Below are 24,637 nucleotides of genomic sequence, written 5' to 3' on the forward strand. Positions count from 1 at the left end.
CATATAAAGGGCTCCATTACCTTCAGTAGCTTAGGGTCTCATCAAACCTAAATCCGGCCCTGGTTCCCACCACCGCCACCGCCACGACCCCATCATATACATAGAAGGTACCCAGGCACCCAATGCTCACCCACAACATTGACACAGCGGCTTCTTTTGATTGTAAAAAGAAGTCTGGCAAATCAGAAGTCTAAATAGGCAGCGCTTTCCCCTCCATAGAGGAAATTGTATTGTGTGGAGATTCACCTGCTGAATCTGCCACCTTCCTCATGTGTCCCATACTTTGAGCAGCCTGCCCCCTTGCAGACCACCCAAGCTGAGTGCCCATGAAGCTATGTGAGAGGCATCAAGAGTGTTCAAACCCCCAGTCAGCCATGGAACTCATGGAATCATAGTTGGAAGGCACCCCAGGGGTCATCTAGTCCAACCCCCTGCAATGCAGGAAACTCAAAACACAACCCTCCACCCCACCCCGCCAATTTGAAACCACACCAGATCCTGCTTAATAAATAACAATGCCGAATAAAAGGCTACCTAGTAAATAATACTGGTGTACCAGGCAGGACTGTGTCAAAACTGCAACAAAATATGTGATGTGTTTTTAACATCCAAATGCTACTGTGCAAATTGTGTTTGATACTGTACAGTCCTCATTCTTCCGTACGTGTAATGCTCAGGCCTCGTCTGAAGGTGGAGCTGGCTTTAAAGAAGAGTGCTTACAAATTTGTGTTCTCTGGAAAAGTACGGTACTTTAAGGACTAGACTTGAGAGGTGCAAAAACATTTGTAAAGAAATTATCTGTGCATGGTGAATTTACAGTGACTGCTGAAGTTACAGGGCTGATGGCCTGTTCTCCCTTTTGCAGTGAAATTGCTTTTTACCAGCATTCAAGACGCCATGCCACTGGCGAAATGCTATTCTCCTCTTCTCCAGCATGTTAACTGTGGTGCGGTTACTTAGCCCTGCTCAAGTCTGTACTGTTACTTAGTACAAAAGAGTTAATGGAAAGAATCAGATTGAGGCATTGTTGTCTCCTCATATGATCTTCTAGGAAAATAACAAAAGTTACTGTTCTCCATTCCGAAACCACTATTTTTTAATTAGACAAATCCATGTAAATACAGAATCTCAAGGGTATGACTCCCTAGGCTTTTTCTGCTGCTCAGTTTCATATAATAGGCATGCTATTATCAATGCAATCTTCAATTAGGTTTTGGGCAGGGGAAATAAAATTGGCATCTAAAGTTGAAATCCCAATATCTTTAGGAGTTAATTCAAGATGCGTACTTGAGTCAAGACCACTTGGGACAGATCAACACCTTTCAGCAACTGTAGCAGAGTGGGTTAAGAATTCAAGCCGTTTTTCTCCCATTTGTGCGATGGATGTTAAGCACTATTAATTGGTGTCCGTCATACACATAGCAGAGATACTAATTTGTGTGATGAAACTTAGATTAGAGTCAGTTGGTATGGTCATGTGAATGATCATTTAATAATGTTAGGATTGCAGCTATAGTTCAGTATGAAAGATTTCTGGATTATTTATTTGTTGGTTGTACAAATACTTGTAAACTAATTTCTGTTGTTTGAGCTCTGCAGACACCATCACTTGGCTATGTGTTTTGTCATTCTTCTTTGGTAACCTAGAAATTTGTTAACATTTTCCTTGGCCAAACTGTGGTAAAGTAACTGTTGCCAATACAGTCAAACATCGGTTGTCAAACGTAATCTGTTCCGGAAGCCTGTTCGGCTTCTGAAATGTTCAACAACTGAGACGCAGCTTCTGATTGGTTGCAGGAGTTTCCTGCACTCAAGCAGAAGCCGCGTCGCATGTTCAGCTTCCGAAAAACATTCAAAAACCGGAGCATTTACTTCCGGGTTTTTGGTGTTTGGGAGCCAAAACGTTCCAAAACGGAGGCATTCGGGAGCATTGACTGTATTGCAAATAACTAATTCTCCTTTACAGACATGAACTAGTATACACAATAGCATTAACATTACATTTATGATTAATAAACACATTTCTTGATTACAGGTGCTTGTGAAGCAACACATCACCCTGTTCCTAAAAACTGGATGTCAATCCTAGCTTTCCAGAGATTTTACAAAGAACTAATTTGCAAATAATACCAGTGGACTTACTACAAACTACAAGTTAACCACAAATTGTCCCACAGACTATCAAGCAAGCTTGTTTCTCCAAAATTTAGTTATGTTTCTAGATGCTCTTGCCTTGTAACTTTGTAGTTTAATGAGTGTCTATGGTGTGGGTGGCTAAACAAACTATGGTTAATTAAGGGTGATGGGTTTGCATATAATACTATCATTAAAACTAGCCAAGGTTCATAAATTAACAGCAAACTGTGGATTCAGATCATGATTTACTGACAGTAAACAAACCAGTGAAGCCACGGGGCACTTAATGATAAGCCATGATATAATAACCATGGCTTAGTGTCATGTGCAAACTTGACCAGTGCTGAGCACACTGTTCCTGCGTTTTTTTCCCCAAATAAGAAATTGTGGGTTATTATTTTGTTTGGTACTGTGTTAAATATTTTTGTGTTTTTATATTGTAAACTGCCCTGTGATCCTTGGGTGAAGGGCAGTATAGAAATAAAATAAATAAAATAAACAAAGATTCAACAGTTTTGCCTTTAGACACAAAGGTAAGTTAATTTTAAGGCTGAGCACTGATCAGCCCAATATCCTTTCAGCATCAGTTAATATAGTACACAGGAAAAGAAAAATGCTCTACTCACGATTTGATAAAACATTAAAATCAGAAGGATACAGTTCATTCTACTCATAGGGAGGTTTAATGATTGAGCACATAATTTATAAAAGGCAAGTTACAGATGCAAGAGAATATATTCCTCCCCCCAAAAAAATACAGGACCGAGGTACAAATGCATTTCAAAAACAAACATCATTACATAAAACAGAAACATTATTACATAAAATCATAGTTTGAGCAATGCATTTTTGTCTCAGGATAAGGAGAAGCAAGCAACACAACATTGGACCAGCTTCGTGCCCATCAGATATTTTGGACTGCAACTCCCATCATCCTCAGCCAGCATGTGGCAGCTAGGGCTGATGGGACTTGTAGTCCAAAATATCAGGGAAGGGGCATCAGGTTGCTGAAGTCTGCAGTAGACAGTACTATGACACAACACTAGGCAAAGTACCAGGAGCAACATTTATTCCTCGGTTGTCCCGGCTGGCAAGTTATCAGTCTTTATGGCTCCCTCTCGCATTTCAATATCTTTAGAAATGTTTGCCGCACCAGCATTTGATTTGACTTTCTAAAGTCTTAAGAGTCTTTTCATGTCATTTGTCAAGTTAGTGATGTGAGAACAGCTGAGCTCAGATCGCCCAAACTAGGCCATCTAAGGAGGCTTTCTTCCACAAGGGAAAGGTTTGTTAGTTCAGGATGAGGCAGGTGCTGGTGAAAGACATGGCTGAGGTTCCTTCTGCTCACATGGCATACAAGCCCACACCGACTGTTGTTGCCAAGAAGAAGATGGCGAGAGCCCAACGCAGGAGCGGCGTGCTGGGTAGCATCTGCTGATGCCTCATCTGCACACGGTCACTTTCCTTTGGACCTATATTAAGAGAATGGAAATTGGTCAGGTTGGGAGCTTCGTTTCTAGAACATTCAGCAATGCTTCAGCCACGCTGATGACATCACTGGGTGCGAGGCAGGTACACTGAGCAGAGCAGCCACCAGAGATTAATGATACAGGAAGATAATATTACAGAGCACTGGTGCAGTTGAGCCAGCTGGGTGGACACTCACCTTGCAAGCGGGTGGTTACAGAAAGCAAAAGTTTCCATAAAAGGGAGAGCCAGCATAGCGACTTTGCGTTTCAGAACTATAAGGCTTGCAGCCCTACATGTGCATCTACAGGCATAAATCTCATTCAACTAGGTGGAATCTTATTTCGTTTAAAGAACTGTGCTGTGCATTCTGCAGCACAGAAATCCTAGGGAGCTGGGTGGAAGGAGGGATTGTGAGAGAAGGAGAGACTTTTAAAATAACACTTTGGCCTCTTCAGCTAACCAGGTGTCCTGGGGCTCTTAGGAGGCTGCACCCCCTGCCTCTTAGGAAGTTCATCATGGCAAAGGGGACATCCATCTGACCCCATCTGGTAGCCTATGAAGCCACAGTTGCTTCAGAGCTTGTTTTCCTCTTCCTACCCCATTCCTTTTTCCTTTTATATCATGTATATTAAATTCTGAGGCTGTGAGCCTTTCTTATCTTTTGATATATATATATACACAACACTGAAGCACCTCATAAGAATTTATTAATGATAACTGCAGGGTCCACACACATTTTCTAATGGAACATGGCTATGATAGGAATCACTCCTCTTTCCATTACAGTGGTTCCTCGGGTTAAGAACTTAATTCGTTCTGGAGGTCTGTTCTTAACCTGAAACTGTTCTTAACCTGAAGCACCACTTTAGCTAATGGGGCCTCCCACTGCCGCTGCGCAATTTCTGTTCTCATCCTGAAGCAAAGTTCTTAACCCAAGGTACTATTTCTGGGTTAGCAGAGTGTGTAACCTGAAGCGTCTGTATCCTCAAGAGTCTGTAACCTGAGGTACCACTGTATTTAGAAGATCCAAGGGGAAACGGAGCTTAAAAGGAAAGGAGCTTGCCTTGGGAGCATAGTAGGCAGGGTCAGAAGCCAGGCTACTACTGCCTGTCATGGGCATCACAAATGGCTGCCCCTGATGGCGAGGCCCATGCCAGCACAAATATCTGTCTTGGGAAAGTGCTTAGCTTACCTGATACCCTGGAGGGCTGCTGCCAGGCAGTGTAATGGGAAGAACTAAGCTAAATGGATCAGTGTTCTGATAAGGCAGATTCCTAGGATGATTCCTGCAATCGATGTGGCTAGAAGATGAGGAATGGCTCAAATTAAGAAGTTATCTTACTGTGAGTTCTGTTGATTCCTCTTGTGTGGAGGTCTAGTTTTGGTTCCTCAAGGCGGAGGTTTTCTGTGGTTTGCCCTTGGCTTGTCAGTCTCTGCAACTCCTTGAACACCTGAGATAGATCACCGTTTTGTTACTGAAAAGCACTCTATCCCTTTTTAGGATTTTGCAAACCACCACCACCACCACAACAACCCATCTTAATAAAGTTTGAAGGTCCTCCAATCCTCCTCACTTGCTTTCATCTTTATATTGGAGCATGTGAACATCTACCTTTCCTTATAAACCTGCCGAGAAACACTGATCAAATTTTCCAGTGCGTATAATGTACAAAGTGTATGAATGCTGGTCCTTGCATACCTGTGTGTTCGTATCCCTATGTGAGTAAGTTGCAAATGAAGAAAGATGTAGGGACAGCACCAGTTGCATCAGGAAGCTGGGCTGTGTACACACCACACATTTCCCCTCTAGGATCCTGGGAACTGTAGTTTGTTAAGGGTGTAGTTTGTTAAGAATTGTAGCATTGTGAAGGGTAAACTGCAGTTCCTAGGATCCTCTGTGAAGGATGTTCTTTAAGTGGTTGGTGTGTGTGCAGCCAAACAAAAAGTGAGCTAGCTTTAGTTTAAGCCCTCCAGACTGAAGAAAGTTTTGATCTTAATGGGATTAGAACTTCTTAGTTCCTTCTGGAGAGGGAATGAAATAATAAACCAGGCCATCCAGCAACTGCGTATGTACTTAGTTCTTAAATGCTCGCTGACAAATGTTGATCCTGTTGTTGTTTAAAATTAATTTGAAGGTTGGAAGAGCCGGACTCAAGATAAATCACAACCTGCCAGCAATCTTAAAGACCATTCAGGACAGACTTAAATAGCTGCTGTGCGTTTTAGAATTTTCAAAAGTACTGTGCCCACCACTTTTTGTCCCAACAAACCTTTGTATAACCTGTGATCCTATGGATGTAAAAGTAACTTAGAGCAACCATGTCTACTCAATTATCCTTAATTTAGTGGGGCTTACTTCCAAGTAAGTGGAGTTAGGATTTCAGCCTTACAGTTCAATCCTATAAATGTCTATTTAGATGTAAGTGACACTGATTTTAATGGGGCTAACTCCCAGGGAAGTTGATGTAGCCTGCAAAGAATGTTCCGAATTAACATTTTAATACTGGAACAAGTATTAGGTATTTATGACACTGTTTCTGTTTGGATTTTTTCTAATAGACCAACACAGCTGCCTGCATTTTTTGTTCTCAGACCGGCTTCTACCATACCCCATTACCAATATCATAATCATCTCCTATTTTTTCTCTTTTTGTTCAACACTGAGGCTAAGGAAAAGCTGTACAAAAGTTAGTTTATTGCTTTGTAATTGATTCTACTTAAAAAAATGCCTTATTTAAATGACCCTGATTCACCTTACAAAAATAAATCTCTAATCAGAAGAAGCTCGGTCAGCTCTTAGAAATGTTCACCATCTCCTAAGAGTGTCAACAGAAATGTTATTGTGACTTTCAAGAGAGTTATGGGCCTCATGGCAAGACTGTGTAGCCAGCCGATTACTCACTTCTATATTCAGCAGGAAAGATCTCTTGGCCTCCTCAAGTATTCTCTCCTCAGTAGCTGAGTCCATGGGGAGACTGTTCATCCGCGCTCGATACAGCTGCTTGAACTTGCTGATGTTAGTGACTCCAGGGAAGTTGAAGAACGACAGCCCTTCTCCAGTGCTGGGCAGATGGAACATTTTCTGAGCGATCTTCTTCAGAATCTGACCCCCGGACAAATCTCCCAAGTATCGCGTGTAAGCATGGGCCACCAAAAGCTCAGGTTCGTACTGGCCCACGTGGTGTAGCCTGTCCACATATTTCTGAGTTGCCTCATGACACTGGATCTCCTTCCTCCATGTGGGGCCATAGAAATACTCCAAGTCTTCCTCCAAAGCTGCCCTGCGATTGAGCTCATTTGGGAAATAAACAGGGGCATAGACTGGGTTGTCCTTATTCCGCTCAGACTCTTTCTCCAGGGCAACATAGACGTAGTACAGAGAAGCCAGGTACAGCTGAAACAAAGGATGGAAGGGAGGGGAGAAGCTTAGCTGCAAAGTCTTCCTTTGGCCATACAGTGGGGTAGGAGAGCTGAAAATAATGCCAATATATTTTGCATCTGGCAACCAATGTGCCCCTTTGGTTTCAGATAGTACATGGGTAGAAGAGTCTAAAAAGCCCAGGACACAAATTTTCACGGCCCTCTAGCGGCTATGGTGGCTCATTTACCAGAAGTCATGTATTTGGCATTAACTCTGGAAGCGTATACTAGATTCTGACAAAATTAAGCCTCCTGATGTATATTGTGCTCTGATGTATATTGTGCTCCAGGAGGCTTAGTTTGGTCAGAATATACACTTCTATGTAGAGAACCTATTGTGTTCAACCCCTGGCACATCAGACTTGAATTAGATGGGATGGCAGTAGTTCCATGTGCTTAAACATGGAGTGCAGGGCTGGACATACCATGCAATGCTGGCTTTGCCCTAGCAGAAAACATTTCCATTTGCACAAGGTGGGGCACCCAGTTTCCATCGATCTCTCTTAACTTTGGGCCGCAGTGGGTAGGGGGAATGATAAAAACTAAGTTGTTGCTGCACTTGGATCCTGCCTGTAGGCTAAGGTTACCAGGTTTTTTTCAATGAATCCAGGGACACTTTTCAACTTCAATGGATTTTGTATAGGGACTGATTTGTAAATCCGGGGACTGTCCCTGGGAAACAGGAACATCTGGTAACCTTACGTAGGCGTCTCATAGGCATCCAGTTGATCACTGTGAGAACAGGAAGCCGGACTAGTTGAGACATTGGTCAGATCTATTTGGGCTCTTCTTATGAGTGCCCCACCTTGTGCAGGTGAATTTTCCATCAGCAAAAAGCCACCACTGGATACAACACAGCAAATCTGTCAAATCCACCAGCACCTTCCTTTATAGAAGCAATTGGACTTATTTCTACGTTGCTGCTTTACAAACTCTCTGGGAAAGTACTTTTTGTCCCTGTTGCAAATACAAAACGCACACACAACTAAATACATTTTAAACATTAACTAAGTTCCATGAAAGATTTGAGGTGCTTCCAGACTGTTGATATGTTGTGGGTTCAAACACATTCCAGTAAATTCAGATTGCACCATGACAGTCAATATGGAGCAAAGCCCACTCTCTCTCTTCCATCCTCCAAATCAGATAATTTTGCCATAAGGTTAAGTGGTGGGAAGAAATGCACCGGAAATTCTGGAGTAATATTTGCATGATGCAAGGTCATCTAACGACTCCACAAACAGATGTTCACTGAAGCCAATATATAACCACCCCACAAACTTTGTGCAAACAATTCAAGATGAATGCTTGATGAACAGGTTGCCTGGAAGTGACCCTGGCCTAGCTAAACACAGTAAGCAAGGCAGTGCAGCAACGAATTGCCCAACCATTAGAGGAAAGTACTTTGAGACCCACACTCAAAAGGGCTCTCACATGGAAGTTATGTTTCATAGCTGCATGATTCCCATTCATCTCAATAGTAACTGTGGCTAATAACACATCCCTTCTACAGCTTCTTTTGACCTCAGTTCAGCATCTGTGCAGGCAAGGAGAATGCAAAGGACATGCACTGTGGGTGAGAGAGATTCTAGCACTAGTTTAGCTGTCTGGACTGTACATCCCATTCTGGATCCCTGTACTCTATGTGATGGTTATGGCACAGTTGGGCAAAAGAGCAACACAGTGGGATGCAGCCGCCAGTATGAACTGGGATAGCTCAGTCAGTAGAGCATGAGACTCTTAATCTCCAGGTTGTAGGTTGGAGCCCCACGTTGGGCAAAAGATTCCTGCATTGCAGGGGGTTGGACTAGGTAACCCTCACGGTCCCTTTCAACTCTACAATTCTATGATTCTAAGGTCAAATAGAGATGGTGCATCTGAGCCTGTTCACAACTGCCTTATGAACACACCCTAAATTCCTTCACTCAAAAGTCAACCAGCAGTGCAGACTATTATTGCACTTCCTGGATGGCGACTGGGTGTGCATTTTGACCTATATAAGGCCCTTTAAGACCTGGATTTCCACACATCTGAGAAGCGGTTGCCTTCTAAGAGGCCCATTGTGAGCTTCCACAAAGTGACCAAGAGCAAAAATTTGACACCAAACACATGTCAAATGGTTTCTCTCTCCTTCTCTCTCTCTCTCTCTCTCTCTCTCTCTCTCTCTCTCTCTCTCTCTCCCCACATTTGTGTGATCGCCTTCCCTTGACATGGATTTATATGACTGATTATCTTTTGGAACTTGAGGGAGGGCCACAGCTTCGGGATAGAGGAATTGACTTGTGGACAGGAAGTCTCAGATTCAATCCCTGCCATCTGCAAATAGAGCTGAGAGAGACTTCCTGTCTGAAACCATAGAGAACGCCTGTCAATGTAGACAGTTCTGCGCTTGGTCTGGCCCAGTATAGGACACATCCCTATGTTCCTAAGCACCAAAATTGGTTTGGTTTTCATGGTTGAGATCAGTATCTTCTGCTTCAGTACGTGTGTGTGTGTGTGTGTGTGTGTATAACATTTCAGAGAGTAATGGCTTGTTGAACCAACTCTTTATGACCTGCCATCTTTATGCTCTCCCTGCCCACTACATTGGTCTGTTGTAAGAGAAACCAGCCGATCGACAAAGAACGGAAATCTCATGGCAATTATAACTGTGTTTTTGCTGGGTAATGTACAAGTCACCTCTCCAGAATTTCACCATGGCTGCTACTACCTCTCTCCCCCACCCCCTTGGCTTTGCTCAATCTGTGTTTGTGCTTCGTGCCACCTCATTCGGGACTTACGCCTAATAATTACCTCTAACTGGTTATACTAGAAGGTTCAGCTCATTAGCATTTGTTTAATAAGCTAGTTCCAGTAGCTCAGACGGGCACACTTGGAAGGCATATTTTGCTCAAGTTCCGAAATGAACCCAGAAAATTATGCCCTTGCCTGCGGCGTGAAACAGAATGAAAATACAGCAGTTCAACAATGCACGCCCAGGAAATAAAAAAAGTGCAGTTTCTGTGAGGTCAGAGAAGGGCTAGGAAATCTTTCTATCAAGAGCTACAATCCCTTGGGAGTGATCTGTCAGGGCTCACACTGTCGCAGTGGGGAAAGCTGTAGTGAGTGGGGGCTAGAGGAAAAAGTGGGATGGATGGACAGCCCATCTTCTCTCTTTTCGTCACCCCTTTTCTCTCTCAGTGTGCCCCCCTCTTCTGCTCTCTTTCTGCCCCTCCTCTCCTTCCTCCCCCCTCTTTTCCCCCACTTCCTTCCCCTGCCCCAGTGGACTGCTAGGGGAAGGTCAGATTGCTCTTGCCATGGCAGAGGTCTGAAGGGATCATTTGTTGATGGTTTCTGTTCCTCTTTCTCCTCTTCCTTCCATTGCTTTCTCTATACCAGTGTTTCTCAACCTTGGGTCCCCAGATGTTGTTGGACTACAACTCCCATCATCCCTGAGCTCTAGCCTTGCTAGCTAAGGATGATGGGAGTTGTAGTTCAACAAGTCACAGATTGACTGATTTCATAAAACGTATATCCCACTGGATTGTAAAACAAGACTCTTCGAGGTGTTTAAAGTCTTCCCCCCCCCCCGCCCCCCGCGCCCCCCCTCTTGAATAAAAACTCAGGCATAGTACCTTGAATTCATGAAGTGACATCTGTCCCTTCTGGAACCGCATCATGAAATCTGTGGTCTCTGCCTGCTCATGCACCTCTTTGGTGCTTTCTTTCAGGGCTTCTGACAGGTCCTGAGGCATTCTGGCGGGGGAGGGAAACAAATTCAGTGTTAACTTAAGCATCTTGAATACCAGCACTTTTGCACAGAAGTAAACTGGCAGTCTGTGGCAAAGCAGGATAAATTCACATCCTCAGCTCCTGACAAGAAAATGGACCCCTTTGTTCTTCTGCAAGGGGCTGCAAACACACCATATAATTAAAGTACATTTCCCCCCTCCAAGAATTCTGGGAACTGTAGTTTACCCACCACAGAACTACACTTCCCAGCATCTTTAACAAGCTACGGTTCCCAGGATTCTTGGGAAAGGAGATATTCTGAATGTGCTTTGAATGTTTGGTGTCTATGCAACTAGAAATATGCAATTCAGATACCACCCCCCCAAAAGTGGCATGCCTCTGAACAACAAAGTCTTTAACAAATAAGAAATGTATACTGATATAATAAGCTTTCATGAGTAGTCTAATTCTTCATACACATTAAACGTTAGCCTCAGTTGTCAGGTGTTACATGCATGCAGGTGTCAAGAGAAACCGTGATGCCATATAACACTAAAAGTACAAATGAAAAAGCACTCTACTCATGAGATTTCTTCTGCACTTCACCACAAGGTCCCAGTTTGAAAAATAAAATAAAGCCATTCCACAGCAAAATCAAAACATCTGACAATAGAGGTAGGTCCCACAAAATGACATACATTTCAAACACACTGCTCCACAGAGAATCCTGGGATCTATAGTTTGTTATTTGGGAACTGTAGTTCTGTACAGATTCCCATGATTCCTCGGGAAAAATAATGCGCGTAAGATGTACGGTGTATATGCAACCAGAGGCCAAGGTAAAGAGGAGCATCTTCAGCATGTGATGGAAGCCATACCAATGAAGGTCCCAGACGGCACACATCTGGGTGAGAAGGGTGTCCAACAGTGCTGGGTACTGCCACAGAGAATGCCCTCTCCTGGGCAACACACACACCACACTTCCGAGGATGCTGGACCTACCAAGAGCCTCCCTCCCTCCCTCCCTGCTAATCGTAACACCTAAGAGAGTCTGTGTAAACTCCTTCGAAGGATTGTCTCCAGCCCAGGATTGCCACTCACCTTGCAGCGCGCTGTGCCATTCTCCTCGCTTTGTTATTCTGCGGCCGCTCTCTTTCTTCTCTTCCTCTTCACTCTCGGCTCCTTGCTTCCTTTCTCTCCAGAGTTTGAGAAGCTACTGAGTTAGGCATCTGGTCTCCCCGCATCTTTCTTTATACTTTTGCTCCGAGGTCACGTGCTGAGCCCGGGGAACATCTGACCTCACCGTACAGTTCTCTTTCACCACGCACATGCACGCGCACATACTCCCCTCGATGAGGAAGCTGAACCCGTCCCTCTTCTTCCTCCTCTGGGAAAGGGAGGGAGGAGGGAGAGTCAGCTGACGCAGCTTAACAACTAAGCACAACAACAGGATGTCAAGTGAGAGACATCTCTCTCAAGAATCCTGGGCATTTTGCCCAGGCTGGTTTTAACTCCTTGTCTTCCATCTAAGTCAGGTTAACCTGGAATATTCTCAAGTATGGAATACTAGTACAATGACTCGTGAGTATCTGCCACTGCTTTCATGCAAACACTGGGGAGAAACAGCTTTTCGGTGCATTAAGTATTTTTTTTTTAATCAATATGATGATTCATTTATTAATTGTGTTCCCCACCCTTCAGAACTATAGCTCAGTAGCAGAGCATCTGCCTTGGAGCCTCAGGTTCAATTTATGGCATCTCTGGGTACAGCTGGGAATGTTGACCCCCCAAAAAACCCTGAAGAATCAGGAAATGCCATGCTCTCTGTTCCAGCACGCAATGAGATCCTCAGTTTTCCCTGATTAACCCCCTGATGTTTACTTTGGAACAAAAGTGACCATGAGTTCAGTGGGGATGATTCCTATCACACCAACCCCGCCAGGAAGACGGATGGGGAGATACAGTGGTACCTCGGGTTACATACACTTCAGGTTACATACGCTTCAGGTTACACACTCCGCTAACCCAGAAATAGTGCTTCAGGGTAAGAACTTTGCTTCAGGATAAGAACAGAAATTGGGGTCCAATGGCGCAGCGGCAGCAGGAGGCCCCATTAGCTAAAGTGGTGCTTCAGGTTAAGTACAGTTTCTGGTTAAGAACGGACCTCTGGAACGAATTAAGTACTTAACCCGAGGTACCACTGTACTTGTATCTCAGCTTTGCAAATAGAGAAACTGAAGGGTTTAATTTTTTTTTTAAAAAAATCATTTTTAAACAAAATACTAACAACCTAAAATGTTTGCTAATATAGAGGCCTGCTTTCTAAGACCAGTAACCCCAGAGTCTAAAATCTGCACTACTGCTGATGGGCCATTTTCAGAAAATAAAGTATAATTGAATCAGAAAGTGAAATGAATAGTATTGTCAACTGGCCGGGGCAGGGCAGAGAGGAAACGAGCCTGACTTAATCTTGTTCCTTTCACTACAATTTTATCTATAGAAATATAAGACATTAGCCATGATGTTTAGAAGAAGTACAACCTCTGCGTATCAGACGTTGGGGACAAACAATGGGTCATTGTCTTCATGTCCTGCTTGTAGGCTTTCCTGAAGTATCTGGATAACTCAGAGGTGGGAAACTTGTGTGGCTCTCTGGATGCTGTTAGACTCCAGCTCCCATCGCCTCTGACCACTGGCCATGCTGACTGAGATTGTTGGGAGTTGAGAATTGATAATAACATCTGAAGGGTCACAGGTTCCCCATCTCTGGAATAGGCAGAAGACCTTTGGTCTGTTCCACTAAGACTAAGGGTACTGTGCTCTTGAAAATAAGTAGGAGATGCTTTTGAAGTAAGATAAGAAAGGTGGCAACTCTTCGCAGAAATTAATGACGGGAACCATGGAACACTGAGCAACATCATAATATAAGGTGGTTCATTGACTGATTGGTCCAATGTAGATGCGGGGCCTCTCCAATATTGACATGTCGAAAATGGCTAGCTGAAGATGTGCATTTTCATTTGTTTTGGCTTAAGAGGAAGGCATTTTGAGCCAAGTGGCTGGAATTTCGGAAGAGGCAAATGTGTTGACACTGCAGCTGACTCAGTCAAGCTTCTTCACTGCTTCACTTTTCTTCGCTGGACACAAGCAGATCATTCCAGAACACCATTTTGAATGCGCTCAGGTCTGTTGCATGACTAGCTAGCTGTCAGATGCTGAGCCATTCATTCCCTGTGTCAATGTCAGATTGCAATGCCATTCTGACCAAAAAAATTGTATATGGAACGAAAGGAGGCGCCATCTTGTCCTTTGCCTGAGGCGCCAAAATGTGGCAAGCAGTTCCGCCGCTGTGTTCGTTTTGCGTATAAAGTAAAATAATTATAACAGCACGGGATGTCACAAGAGACTGATGCATTCTATGAGCTGATATAGCGAAGTACTATATATGTTGATGACTGTCTAATGGTTCCATGTGAGAATGACCATGAAGGACAATTACCACGAAGTTCTGGAGAGATTCCAGTTTAGGAGCAGGAGCAGGGATCAGAGCCTACAAATGACAGCCTTCCTCACAGTTCACTTGACTCACATACTATTCGCTTTCAGGCATCGGATTTACCTCACAGAGCACCATCGTGTTTTCACAGGTGTTTCACTGGCATCACTCATCTATTCATCACAGCTGTCCAAGGTGTTCAATGTGACAGCAGTTTCCCCACTTCAATATGTAGGGACAGAGAAAGAGCAGTATGGGGGAAATAGGGTATAAAACCTGTGCTGTCACAAAGACCCCGCATTTATCAGGATTTAAGAATAATTCCAGTGTGGTGTAGGCAACTGATAGAACAGAGTCTGGGAAGCTCAGGTCTGGGGGGTGGGGGGCAAATGAAGCTCTTGAAGCTTCTCTGTACAGTGGTACCTCGGGTTACATATGCTTCAGGTTACAGACTCCACTAACCCAGAAATAGTACCTTGGGTTAAGAACTTTGCTTCAGGATGAGAACAGAAATTGTGCTCCAGCGGCGCAGCGGCAGCAGGAGGCCCCATTAGCTAAAGTCGTGCTTCAGGTTAAGTACAATTTCAGGTTAAGAACGGACCTCCAGAACGAATTAAGTACTCAACCTGAGGTACCACTGTATGGGCGTAGCCAAGGGGGTGCAGGGGGCAGCTGCCCCCTAGATCAAATAAAACAATAGAAATACTTAACTAACTGACCAACCATGACGGTTCTGCCCCCTAACAAAGTCCTACCCCCCCAATCCTGGCTATGCCCATGCTTCTCTGCTGGTCCTCAGGACTCCCCTCACTGGCCCTTCTTTCCAGCCTCTTTGTGTGTTCATGCCCAGCTAGAATGTGTCTCTGAACTTTAATCATTCCTCCTGCTTGCCTGGATGGAAGCTTAGAGAGGAGTATGTGAGTCTGTGTAGAAACCAGCCTACTGCACAGACTTTAGGATCACCAGGAGTTGAGGAAATATGCCTCTTTCCACCTGCACCAACCAGCGGTTTTTGTGTGACAGAAAGATATACACCATAATGCAAAGCAGTGATGAGACAGTATGCTTAGTGAACAGCATGTATGCCTTTGGTGACTCCCAGTATCACCAACCGCACCCCCCATGATGCTCAACAGTACCCATTGCTTTGCTGAACTTTCTCCCCTCATCGAGTTGTTGAAGGCACAGCACCTTACCATAAATAAAAATAAAATAAATCCAGTTGGTAGAGCATGAGAGTCATGGCTTCGGGCCCCATGTTGGGCAAAAAATTCCTGCATTGCAGGGGTTAGACTAGATGCCTCTTGTTGTCCCTTCCAACTCTACAATTCTATTATTCTAAATCTGACAGATCTCTGAAAAAATGACCACAGTATTTCTGCACAATAATATTTCCCTAAATTATCATTATTGTTTTTCCTTTAGAAAGCTTCAGATTGCCTACATTAGGTTTTCATTTAAAGACTGCCCTGGCCCCCATTTCTTTAGCTTCGCCATTGTTACAAGGCTAGATGTTCCTGGACTGTACACTGGGACTTACATGCAACGACATTACCAGTTATAGCACATGACAGTAAATCTGAAAGTCAGCCTTAAGTTACCTCTGAGACTGGCTGTATCTTTTCCAGCTTCAGGGAACAATGCCAGAGGTTAGTCTCGGAGAGGGATGAATGTATTACTCAGCAAAAGCAATGCCTTCCTTATAAGGGAACATCGTGACACAGCAAAATGTGCTGCTAAAGCCTCAAAAGGAAATGCTGAATCAGAAAACAGAATGTCCAGCTGTGTGCAACAGGAAAAAACAACAGCTATTCTGAAAGCGGTAACAGATTTGTTCGTAGAGGCTGAAAGGCCTCCTTGTCAGTGCAAGGGAAATGCAAGAGGGAATGGACAAAGGTTAACAATTATTGAGTGAATTCAACAATTAAGAAAGCAGAACTAGTTTCACAAGTGTTTTGGTAGCACAATTATGTTTGCCCACAGCCAGGCAACTCACATGTTATACTCCTATGGGGCAGTCGTTTGTTTTTCTACAGACAGATCAAACTTTGAGCTTGATGTTATGGTTCACATGCCAGGAAAACAGTGAGGAATTCCAAGGACATTTTCCATTAGACATTTGTGTAGCAGATTGTGCTGAAAATGAAAGCTGGGATTCAAAGCAATCAGCTTTCTAGCCATCATGATAATTAACAAATCTGCCAGGACTGCTGAGAAGAGCAGAGGTTACAACATACCCCACTTTGCATGGCAAACTGTGTACTTACTCAGTGCTTGTCTATCTCCTCCAGTTCATGAGAAATCTACAAATGGTCTTTAATGTAATAAAAAGGTAAAGGTACCCCTGCCCGTCAGGGCCAGTTGTGACCGACTCTAGGGTTGCGCACTCATCTCGCTCAAGAGGCCGGGAGCTGGCGCTGTCCAAAGACACTTCCGGGTCACATGGCCAGCATGACGAAGCTGCATCTGGCGAGCCAGCACCAGCGCCGCACACGGAAACGCCGTTTACCTTCCCGCTAGAAAGTGGTCCCTATTTATCTACTTGCACTTAGGCGTGCTTTTGAAATGCTAGGTGGGCAGGAGCTGGGACCGAACGACGGGAGCTCACCCCGCCGCGGGGATTCAAACCGCCGACCTTTTGATCAGCAAGTCCTAGGCTCTGTGGTTTAACCCACAGCGCCACCCGCGTCCCTTTAATGTAATGCATTCAGTCAAACATTAAACAATGCATTCCATGAAATATAGACCATTTGATAGAGTATGTTTGCTACTGGTTGTGGCTTTCTCTATCATGGCTGAAGTCCCAAACTCATCTACTTGAAAGTAAATTACGGGAAAATTAATTGGATTTATGAATAAACACGGTTATATCAGGGTGTAAGAGGCTGTACCTGATCTCTTATTCTCACAGTGTAGAGAGGAGAGAGGAGCTGTGAAGTAATGATCATATATTTCAAATCAGGAAAGTTGTGGATTAGCACCTTCTTGCTCCAAGTCATCAAATCTTTGGGAAATGCTTGTATTAGTAATGGCCAATGGACCCCCAATTTGCACATTGGAAAGTTTCCCCTTCAGTCCCATACCACAGCAATAGTGCTTCCTGATGTGCTTCTCTCAATCTCCCTTTCCATCATAGTCCTGTACTTTGGCACTTGTTCTAGACCCCCATTCAGCAAAATGTGTGAGGACACAGAGTGTGTTAGCTTCATCCCAATGTCCTCCTGTTCATTGGACCCATCTCTCCACTCCTGATCTTCACACATTCAGAGATTCTTAATGTTTTCAGCTAAGTGCACTGGCGATCTCCCTTCAGACCATCAGGAGACTGGAGTTGGCAAGGCTGATGTGCAAGGGGGTGTTCAGGATCAGACAGGTGTTCATGGTGCCAATCACCTGAACACACCTATAATTTCAGTCATTATGGTCCATGTTCTAGTAGAACTGTAATTCCTGGGACCTTAGCAGAGCATCAAGCACATCCTTGCAATGCCTTCCCTTGGTTTGTTTCATTTGCACAAAACCAGCAGCGTTTTCCCCTCAGGAAACTGTCCAGATTAATCTAGCCAAGCCACTTTGCAGCCTGCTGTAACATACACATGTGAAAAACAGCCACAAGAACATCTCCTGTTAAGATAGGAGCCAGCATCTCCACTTGCAAAAGTGGTTTGATGCCTTGACAATGAATCTCCTGTTGGGAAGAAAAAGACCCAGGTGTGGCTCACTTGGTGGGTCAGAGTTGCATCAATAGTCTCCCAGCAGCAATGTTGCTGCGACTTAGTGAGTGGAAGCTGTGTGGATGTACTTGTGGGAGCAGCCAACAGGTTCTTCTAGTGCATCTTCTCAGTTTTGACCTTGCCACCACCTCAGTCCACCCCTCCTGGTTAAGTGCCAACAATACCACTGCTAGGAAGCGATTGTTGCTGTTCTGCACCATGGCATGAGCCACTCCTGGAGGGACCACATAGCTTAGTAGAGAGCTCATGTTTCTTTCCACACAGAAGGTTCCAGGTTCAGTCCCTGGCTTAGAAGGATCAGGCAGCAGGGGACATGGAAGACTTTTCCCCTTAGCTGCCAGAGAGCTGTTACCAGTCAGAACAGAATAGTATTGCAACAGACTGAGTTGGCAGCTGCCGGTCAGAATGAAATTGGCCAGATTGCTGGATCTGGCCTGAAACTACAATGCATACACACTATGCGTGCCCAAATGATTTTGATTAAATGAAAATAGATGGCGATCCCTTGGTTCACCTGTATAATATTTGTCAATCACTACATCATATAGGCTTCAGAGCATCTGAATCAGCTTAGATGGGAGGGCATGTGGTTCTGGAGTAGACTCACAGCAGATGTGAATACAGAGCCTAAGACTGGATTCAAGTCAATCAGTCATTGGCTTGGAACTGCCACAGATCACAAAGGCAGCTTGATAGGCGAGGCTCATTTTTGTGTAGGTGTGAGATCAGGAAAGTCATTGGAATGGGAAGGAGCATAGTGAGTTCTAAAGGGCTCCAAGGGAGGACAATAACCCTGCTCAGTTGGTCGAGCATGAGACTCTTAATCTCAGGGTTGTGGGTTAGAGCCCCAAGTTGGGCATTGCAGGGAGCTGGCCTAGATCGCCCTTGTGGTCCCTTCCAACTCTACAATTATATTATTCTACAAAATCAGGAAGCTGTTCCATTGCAAACTGGAGGTCAGGTCGTTGTGACTCCTTTAACTACTGCTTGTCCTGCCATACCAAGGAACACTATCCTTAAAGGTAAAGGGACCCCTGTCCATTAGGTCCAGTCGTGACCGACTCTGGGGTTGCGCGCTCATCTCGCTCTATAGGCCAAGGGAGCCAGTGTTTGTCCACAGCTTCTGGGTCATGTGGCCAGCATGACTAAGCCGCTTCTGGCAAACCAGAGCAGCGCACAGAAACACTGTTTACCTTCCCGCTGGAGCAGTACCTATTTATCTACTTGCACTTTGATGTGCTTTCAAACTGCTAGGTTGGCAGGAGCTGGGACCAAGCAACGGGAGCTCACCCTGTCGCGGGGATTCAAATTGCCGACCTTCTGATCGGCAAGTCTTAGGCTCTGTGGTTTAACCCACAGTGCCACCCGCGTCCCTACACTATCCTTAAGCAGGCTCAAAAACAAAAAGCATCTCTGATATGCCAGAAATGACCTTAATCCTAATGGCGGTATTAATGATGCATCTGGAGAGAAGAGAGCACACAATGAGTCCCAGGTAATTATTGCTTGTGTGATGCAGGTGCATATGAGACATCTCTGGAATGAGCTGATGTACACCTTGCTGATGTACACACACACATACACATACACACCAGTGACTCATCGTATTAACATATATGACAGAAGCTGGACTGATACACAATGCAGGAAACCGTCCTTCAGGGCTGTGCTCTGAAGATATAATAGGCATTGTTCTTGAAGACAGGGAATTTCTCTGGACATTTAGGCTCCAGCCGTATGGACTCTTACTCGGGACTTAAGCCCCACTGAACAGAACGTAACCAGGCAAAAGCCTTCGCTGTGAGCTGGAAAGTGGAAAAATGAACTGGGGCTAAGAGATCTGCTTTTTGTGCTTTTGAAATAGTAACATACACTTCTGGTTCTTACAGTACAACCCTAAGCATGTTTACTAAGAAGTAAGTCCTACTGAGTTCAGTAGGACTCAGTCCCAGGTAAATGTGTATAGTATGGCTTTCTTGTCTTCTCAGATTAACAACTTGCCTAAAGCAGAGGTAAGACACGCGAGAATAAAATATGGTTATTTTTTTGTGGAGGTTCATTTGTCTTTTCTTGTTTCTTGGTTTATATTTCATTTGTTCAAATTGCATTAGTTTTGAGTTCCATGAATTAGCATTTCATCTTAATATTTGCCTTGGAGTGTTTCTCCGCTAATTTCCCTTTTCAAAAGAAAATTGCTGCTCATGGACATCAGATACACACTTTAGTATACGTATTTTGCCAGAATAAAGTGCCAGTTTTGAGTGTGTTTAGGGTCATGCATTGTTTCAGAAAGGACAAATGAGGTAGATTCATGTTTAGATGTGAACTGAATTGAATTTCTAACCCAATCACTGGCTCTTTAATTCCATCTGTTGAGAACACAGAATGAGCTGTTGGTTTGCCTAGATGGCAATGGTGGCTGGATATAACGTTGCTGCAGATCTCTCACTCTTTCATGCCAGCTGAGCAAACATGTTCTTAAAAAAACAACCCTGTACTATTTGACTTGTCCTAAATTCAGGGACATATTAGACGTGACCTACTCAGAGTCACAAAAGTCATGACATTGTTTAGTAAATCTTTATAGCCGTCTTTCTTGACAAGTTCAGAATCCCTTAGAAAGCTTACAGTTCCTGCTCATGCTGCCTTGCATTAAGTGTGGAAGTCTGCCAGCTTATAAACCAATGCAACCCATCTCAGTTTTTTAAAAAAATAAATCTTTCAACAGAGAACACTACACAGTAAAAACTCTGTATAAGAAATAGGTGTAGTTTTAAGGAACAGAAAGAGTTAAAGGCACATCAATCAGATCGCTTGAAAAAATAGTTGTTTCTAGATCATTCTGAAGGTTTAAAAAAGAAGAAGGGATGTGAGCCAATGCATACAGCTGCAATCTCAGGAAAAGCAGCAGGAAACCATTTGATTCAATACAGGCTCACATGTTCTCACCACAGTGACTCAGCAAAAGTGGCCTCAAGACTGGAACAGCTTACTCAGCAAGTGCGGAGAGGCAAACAAAGCCTACCATGACACAGCAAGATGTAGAGACAGAGGCATGACTTGGAAGGTTCTTGAGAGGGTTAGTCAGCACAATTCAGACCATTAGCTCTTTCTCTGTGCATTGTGCTGTTGTTTTGTAGCTGGAACTCATAATGCAGAAAATATGGCTGAAGGGCTCCTCCAGATTGATGTGGGTTTTTTATGGGTCAGTAAAAAGGGAAGTCTTCCCAAATAGGAAGAGTTGGAACATGGGGATGAGTAGCAGAGCATCCATTTGTCCTAACTCCTTATTCCCCCGCCCCGACACTAATCCTGTACAATACATAAGGATCATGTTGTTACACCTCCCCTCTGGAGGAATCTTCTTTGGAAGTTGACTTGGAGCTCCTCAAGGCAGACAGCACAGAGGAGCAACCTGTGTCAAAGGGATTGTGAGGCACAGCAGGGGAATCGGGGACTTCAGGGGTCACAGCAGCTCAACTTCTTCCTCAGGACAAAGATAACCCCTTCACAGAATCAGCAGCAGAAGCTGAACAGCTGTCAAATCCTAAGGAGCACAGGCACTTAAAGGTGAAGTCTCAGCCAGACACTAGAAGACCGAGTGTGTGCCTGAGGAGCAACTCCTCCAGAGTAAATGTATATGTGAGTAAGCTTCACAGGTAAGATGAAATATGCAAGCCACACAGGTATCTTGTGTGTTCTGGGTGAAGCCTTGGAAGGTCAGGTTTCAAAGTCTTCTTCTTCCAGGCTCAGAGTGGTGGAACAACATCTCTGCACCTTGCCACCTTGATGGTCACTAGACCACCCCTTGTTTGGACCGTGGACTGTAAGAACGTAAGGTGGGCCCTGCAGGGTTAGGCCAATGGTCCGTCTAGTCCAGCATCCTGTTCTCACAGTGGCCTATCAGATGCCTATGGGAAGCCCCAAAGCAGAACCTGGGAGCAAAGCATTTTCCCTGTGATTCCCAGTGCTTGCCATTTAGTGGAGTTGGAACATAGCCATCCAAGCTAGTAGCCTCTGAGAGCTTTATCCTCCAGATTGCTTGTGGACCTCACTTCTTGTGCTAAAGAACTGCTTCTTGTCCTTCCTTCTTCTTTCACCCTCCCATTTAGACTCCAGACTATGGAATGGCTCTTATTCTTGGACTTTCTCTATTAACTCTTAGCTGCTCACCTTGAGGCTTGGTCAACTAATCTTGGGCCATCATGAAATAATGATCCAGTTCTATGTGGATCATACAAGAGAAGAGGGGGAAATGACCTCGCTGTGGGTTAAAAACGGTCATGTGAACTCAGCCCTAAGAGTTCCACTGGCAAAAATAAGAAGAGGAAATCATTTCCACTACAAGCAGCAGTTATGTGAAAACGCAAGGGAATATACTGATGGACATATCACAAAAATTGATACTATCAGCAGTTTCTATTGAGTTCCAGTTCCACTCAGATATGCTCAGCACTTCTAACAGTGGCAGACCATGGCATCTCAGATGTCAGTGGCACTCTGTGCGGCGCCAAAATCTGCCCCCTCCCCAATGCCTCTTGCCTTCCATTGAAGTAATAGTGACAAAGCCTGCTCTGGCGTCCCAGAAATTCCATGCCCAGTGCGATTGCATTGGCTGCACTCCCCAAGAGATGCCTCTGCTTCTGAAAAGCTAGGAGATAAATATCCAGTATTTAGGACTGGTGCAAAATGGGATAGTCTGGAGTGCCTAGAGTAGACTGTTCCACTTTAGACTGTAGGGAAGTCGTAAGACCTGAAGTCTGAAATGGTGTAGACCATTCAACTCTTTTCAGATTGTTACCACCTCATTCTCTTGCATATGTAGGTAACGGTAAAGGACCCTTGTATGTTTAAGTCCAGTCAAAGGCAACTATGGGGTGAGGCGCTCATCTTGCTTTTCAGGCCGAGGGAGCCAATGTTTGTCCATAGATAGCTTTCCGGGTCATGTGGCCAGCATGACTAAACCGCTACTAGCACACGGAGGACTGTGACAAGTGCCAGAGCACATGGAAACCTTCCCTCCACAGCGGTACCTATTTATCTACTTGCACTGGTACGCTTTTGAACTGCTAGGGTGGCAGAAGCTGGGACAGAGCAACAGGAGCTCACCCCGTTGTGGGGATTTGAACTGCCGACCTTTCAACTGGCAAACCCAAGAGGCTCAGTGGTTTAGACCACAGCATATGTAGAAGAGACTGAGATTGAATAAAATGCGTAACAGCTGGATGGAGGGAATAAATCAGAAAGAGCAGAAAACCAAAATGGAATAGGCTTGTCCCTGTCATTCGCATGTAAAATTTCTTAAGAGAAAAGGTCGTTTGAATTGGGGAAGTTCTGATTTCTCAACTAAAGCTGTTGTGTCTCTACTTGTCTGTTATATCTCTGAGAAGCGAGAAAATCAAAGGTTTTAGAAAAAAGGTCTTAGAAACCAGGATAATTTTTATTTTATATCAAATCAAAGTTCTGCGGAATGCTCTTCTTGGGAAGTTACGTCTGGCACCTTTGTGGTCAGTCTTTACATGCCAGGCTAAGACCTTTAGGCTTCCCCAGGTCTTCAATGTTGCCTCTTATGCTGGTTGCTACCTTTTAAGTTGGGTGTGTGTGCAGGACCCCTTCTCCCCCTCTACTCACTGCTTTCCCCATTAGTTACTCTGAGCCAGAGAGGAGAGGTGTGATTTTGTGCCCTCTGACACACCCCTGCCCTCACTCAGGCCCGTGACAGTTTTATGTATTTTGTACTGTTACTGTTTGTTGTACATGAGATAACCATGAGTTATATCCCATAGACAAACCATGGCTTCTCTCCAAAATTTGGTTTCTTCTCCAGCTGCTAGTCTTGGGTGGGTGTCTAGGGTGGGGTGTCTGGACAAAGCACAGCGAAGGAAGGATGCTGGGTTCACATGTATCATGAAGCCATAGTTAAAAGAAACTAAAGCTCGAAAGCCACCAATGAGCCATGGCTTTTTATCATGGTTTGTTGCCAGTAAACGAAGCACAGTTAAACCACTGGGCACATAACACTAAGTTATGATTTAATGAACCATGGTTTAGCATTGCGTGTGAACCGGACCATTGGATACAGCAGCAGCAGCAGCAGTTCTATCGACCCTGTAACAACACATCTCTGGTGCCAGAACAATGCAAGTATAGAATTGCTTTGCCCAATGTTTACAGAATCATAGAATTGTAGAGCTGGAAAGTAGCCCAACATTGGCACATCAAGATTTAGGGTGAAACTTAACCGCCTTTTCATATTATCCCAATTACTGTAATCATATATTTGTACCCAAAGTATTAAATGCAAAGCTCCTAAAGGATTGCCCCTTATGTGAATGCAGCCAGTGTTGCAAAACTGTAGTTACCCTCAAAATAATGAGCCAGCTTTGCTGTATTATAAAATTGCTTAATATTTTAAAATGACATTTGCAGTTTTACTTCTGCTTTCTGAAACTTGCGCTGTGACACGTCACTTGCGCTGTGACTCAGCAGTCAAATAGGGTACTGCTGCCTCTATTTTCTGGTAGAGCTCTTGTACCTTCACAAATTCTTTACAAGGCAGAAATAACACAGGAGCTGTTTTCCCCAGCTTGGAGAAGTAGTCTTAAATATTTTTAGAACATAAAAAACCTGTAACAGCTTGCCTGAAATGCAAAATAGGCACACGATCATA

At 44.2% G+C, this 24,637-nt stretch overlaps 1 protein-coding gene across 1 annotated transcript; it reads right to left on the reverse strand.

Annotated features, from left to right (window-relative positions):
• Window positions 1-2,800: 2,800 nt before the first annotated feature.
• Window positions 2,801-12,127, reverse strand: HMOX1 (heme oxygenase 1). Its single transcript, XM_081928429.1, has 5 exons — window positions 11,839-12,127; window positions 10,641-10,761; window positions 6,509-7,000; window positions 4,949-5,057; window positions 2,801-3,608 (listed from the first exon to the last, which is right to left on the reverse strand). Exons 1-5 carry the CDS (start codon window positions 11,856-11,858, stop codon window positions 3,481-3,483), a joined length of 870 nt encoding a protein of 289 aa, XP_081784555.1. The 5' UTR covers window positions 11,859-12,127; the 3' UTR covers window positions 2,801-3,480.
• Window positions 12,128-24,637: the final 12,510 nt, after the last annotated feature.

This window comes from Podarcis melisellensis, assembly GCF_964234715.1.
Source record: "Podarcis melisellensis genome assembly, chromosome: 10".
Lineage (NCBI taxonomy): Eukaryota > Metazoa > Chordata > Lepidosauria > Squamata > Lacertidae > Podarcis > Podarcis melisellensis.

Coding starts and splice junctions, on each gene's coding strand:
- HMOX1 (XM_081928429.1), bottom strand. CDS start 11,858: ATGGCACAGCGCGCTGCAAG. Junction 10,762..11,838: donor ATGGCACAGCGCGCTGCAAG/GTGAGTGGCAAT, acceptor CTCCCCCGCCAG/AATGCCTCAGGACCTGTCAG. Junction 3,609..4,948: donor AGGAATCAACAGAACTCACA/GTAAGATAACTT, acceptor CTCTTAATATAG/GTCCAAAGGAAAGTGACCGT.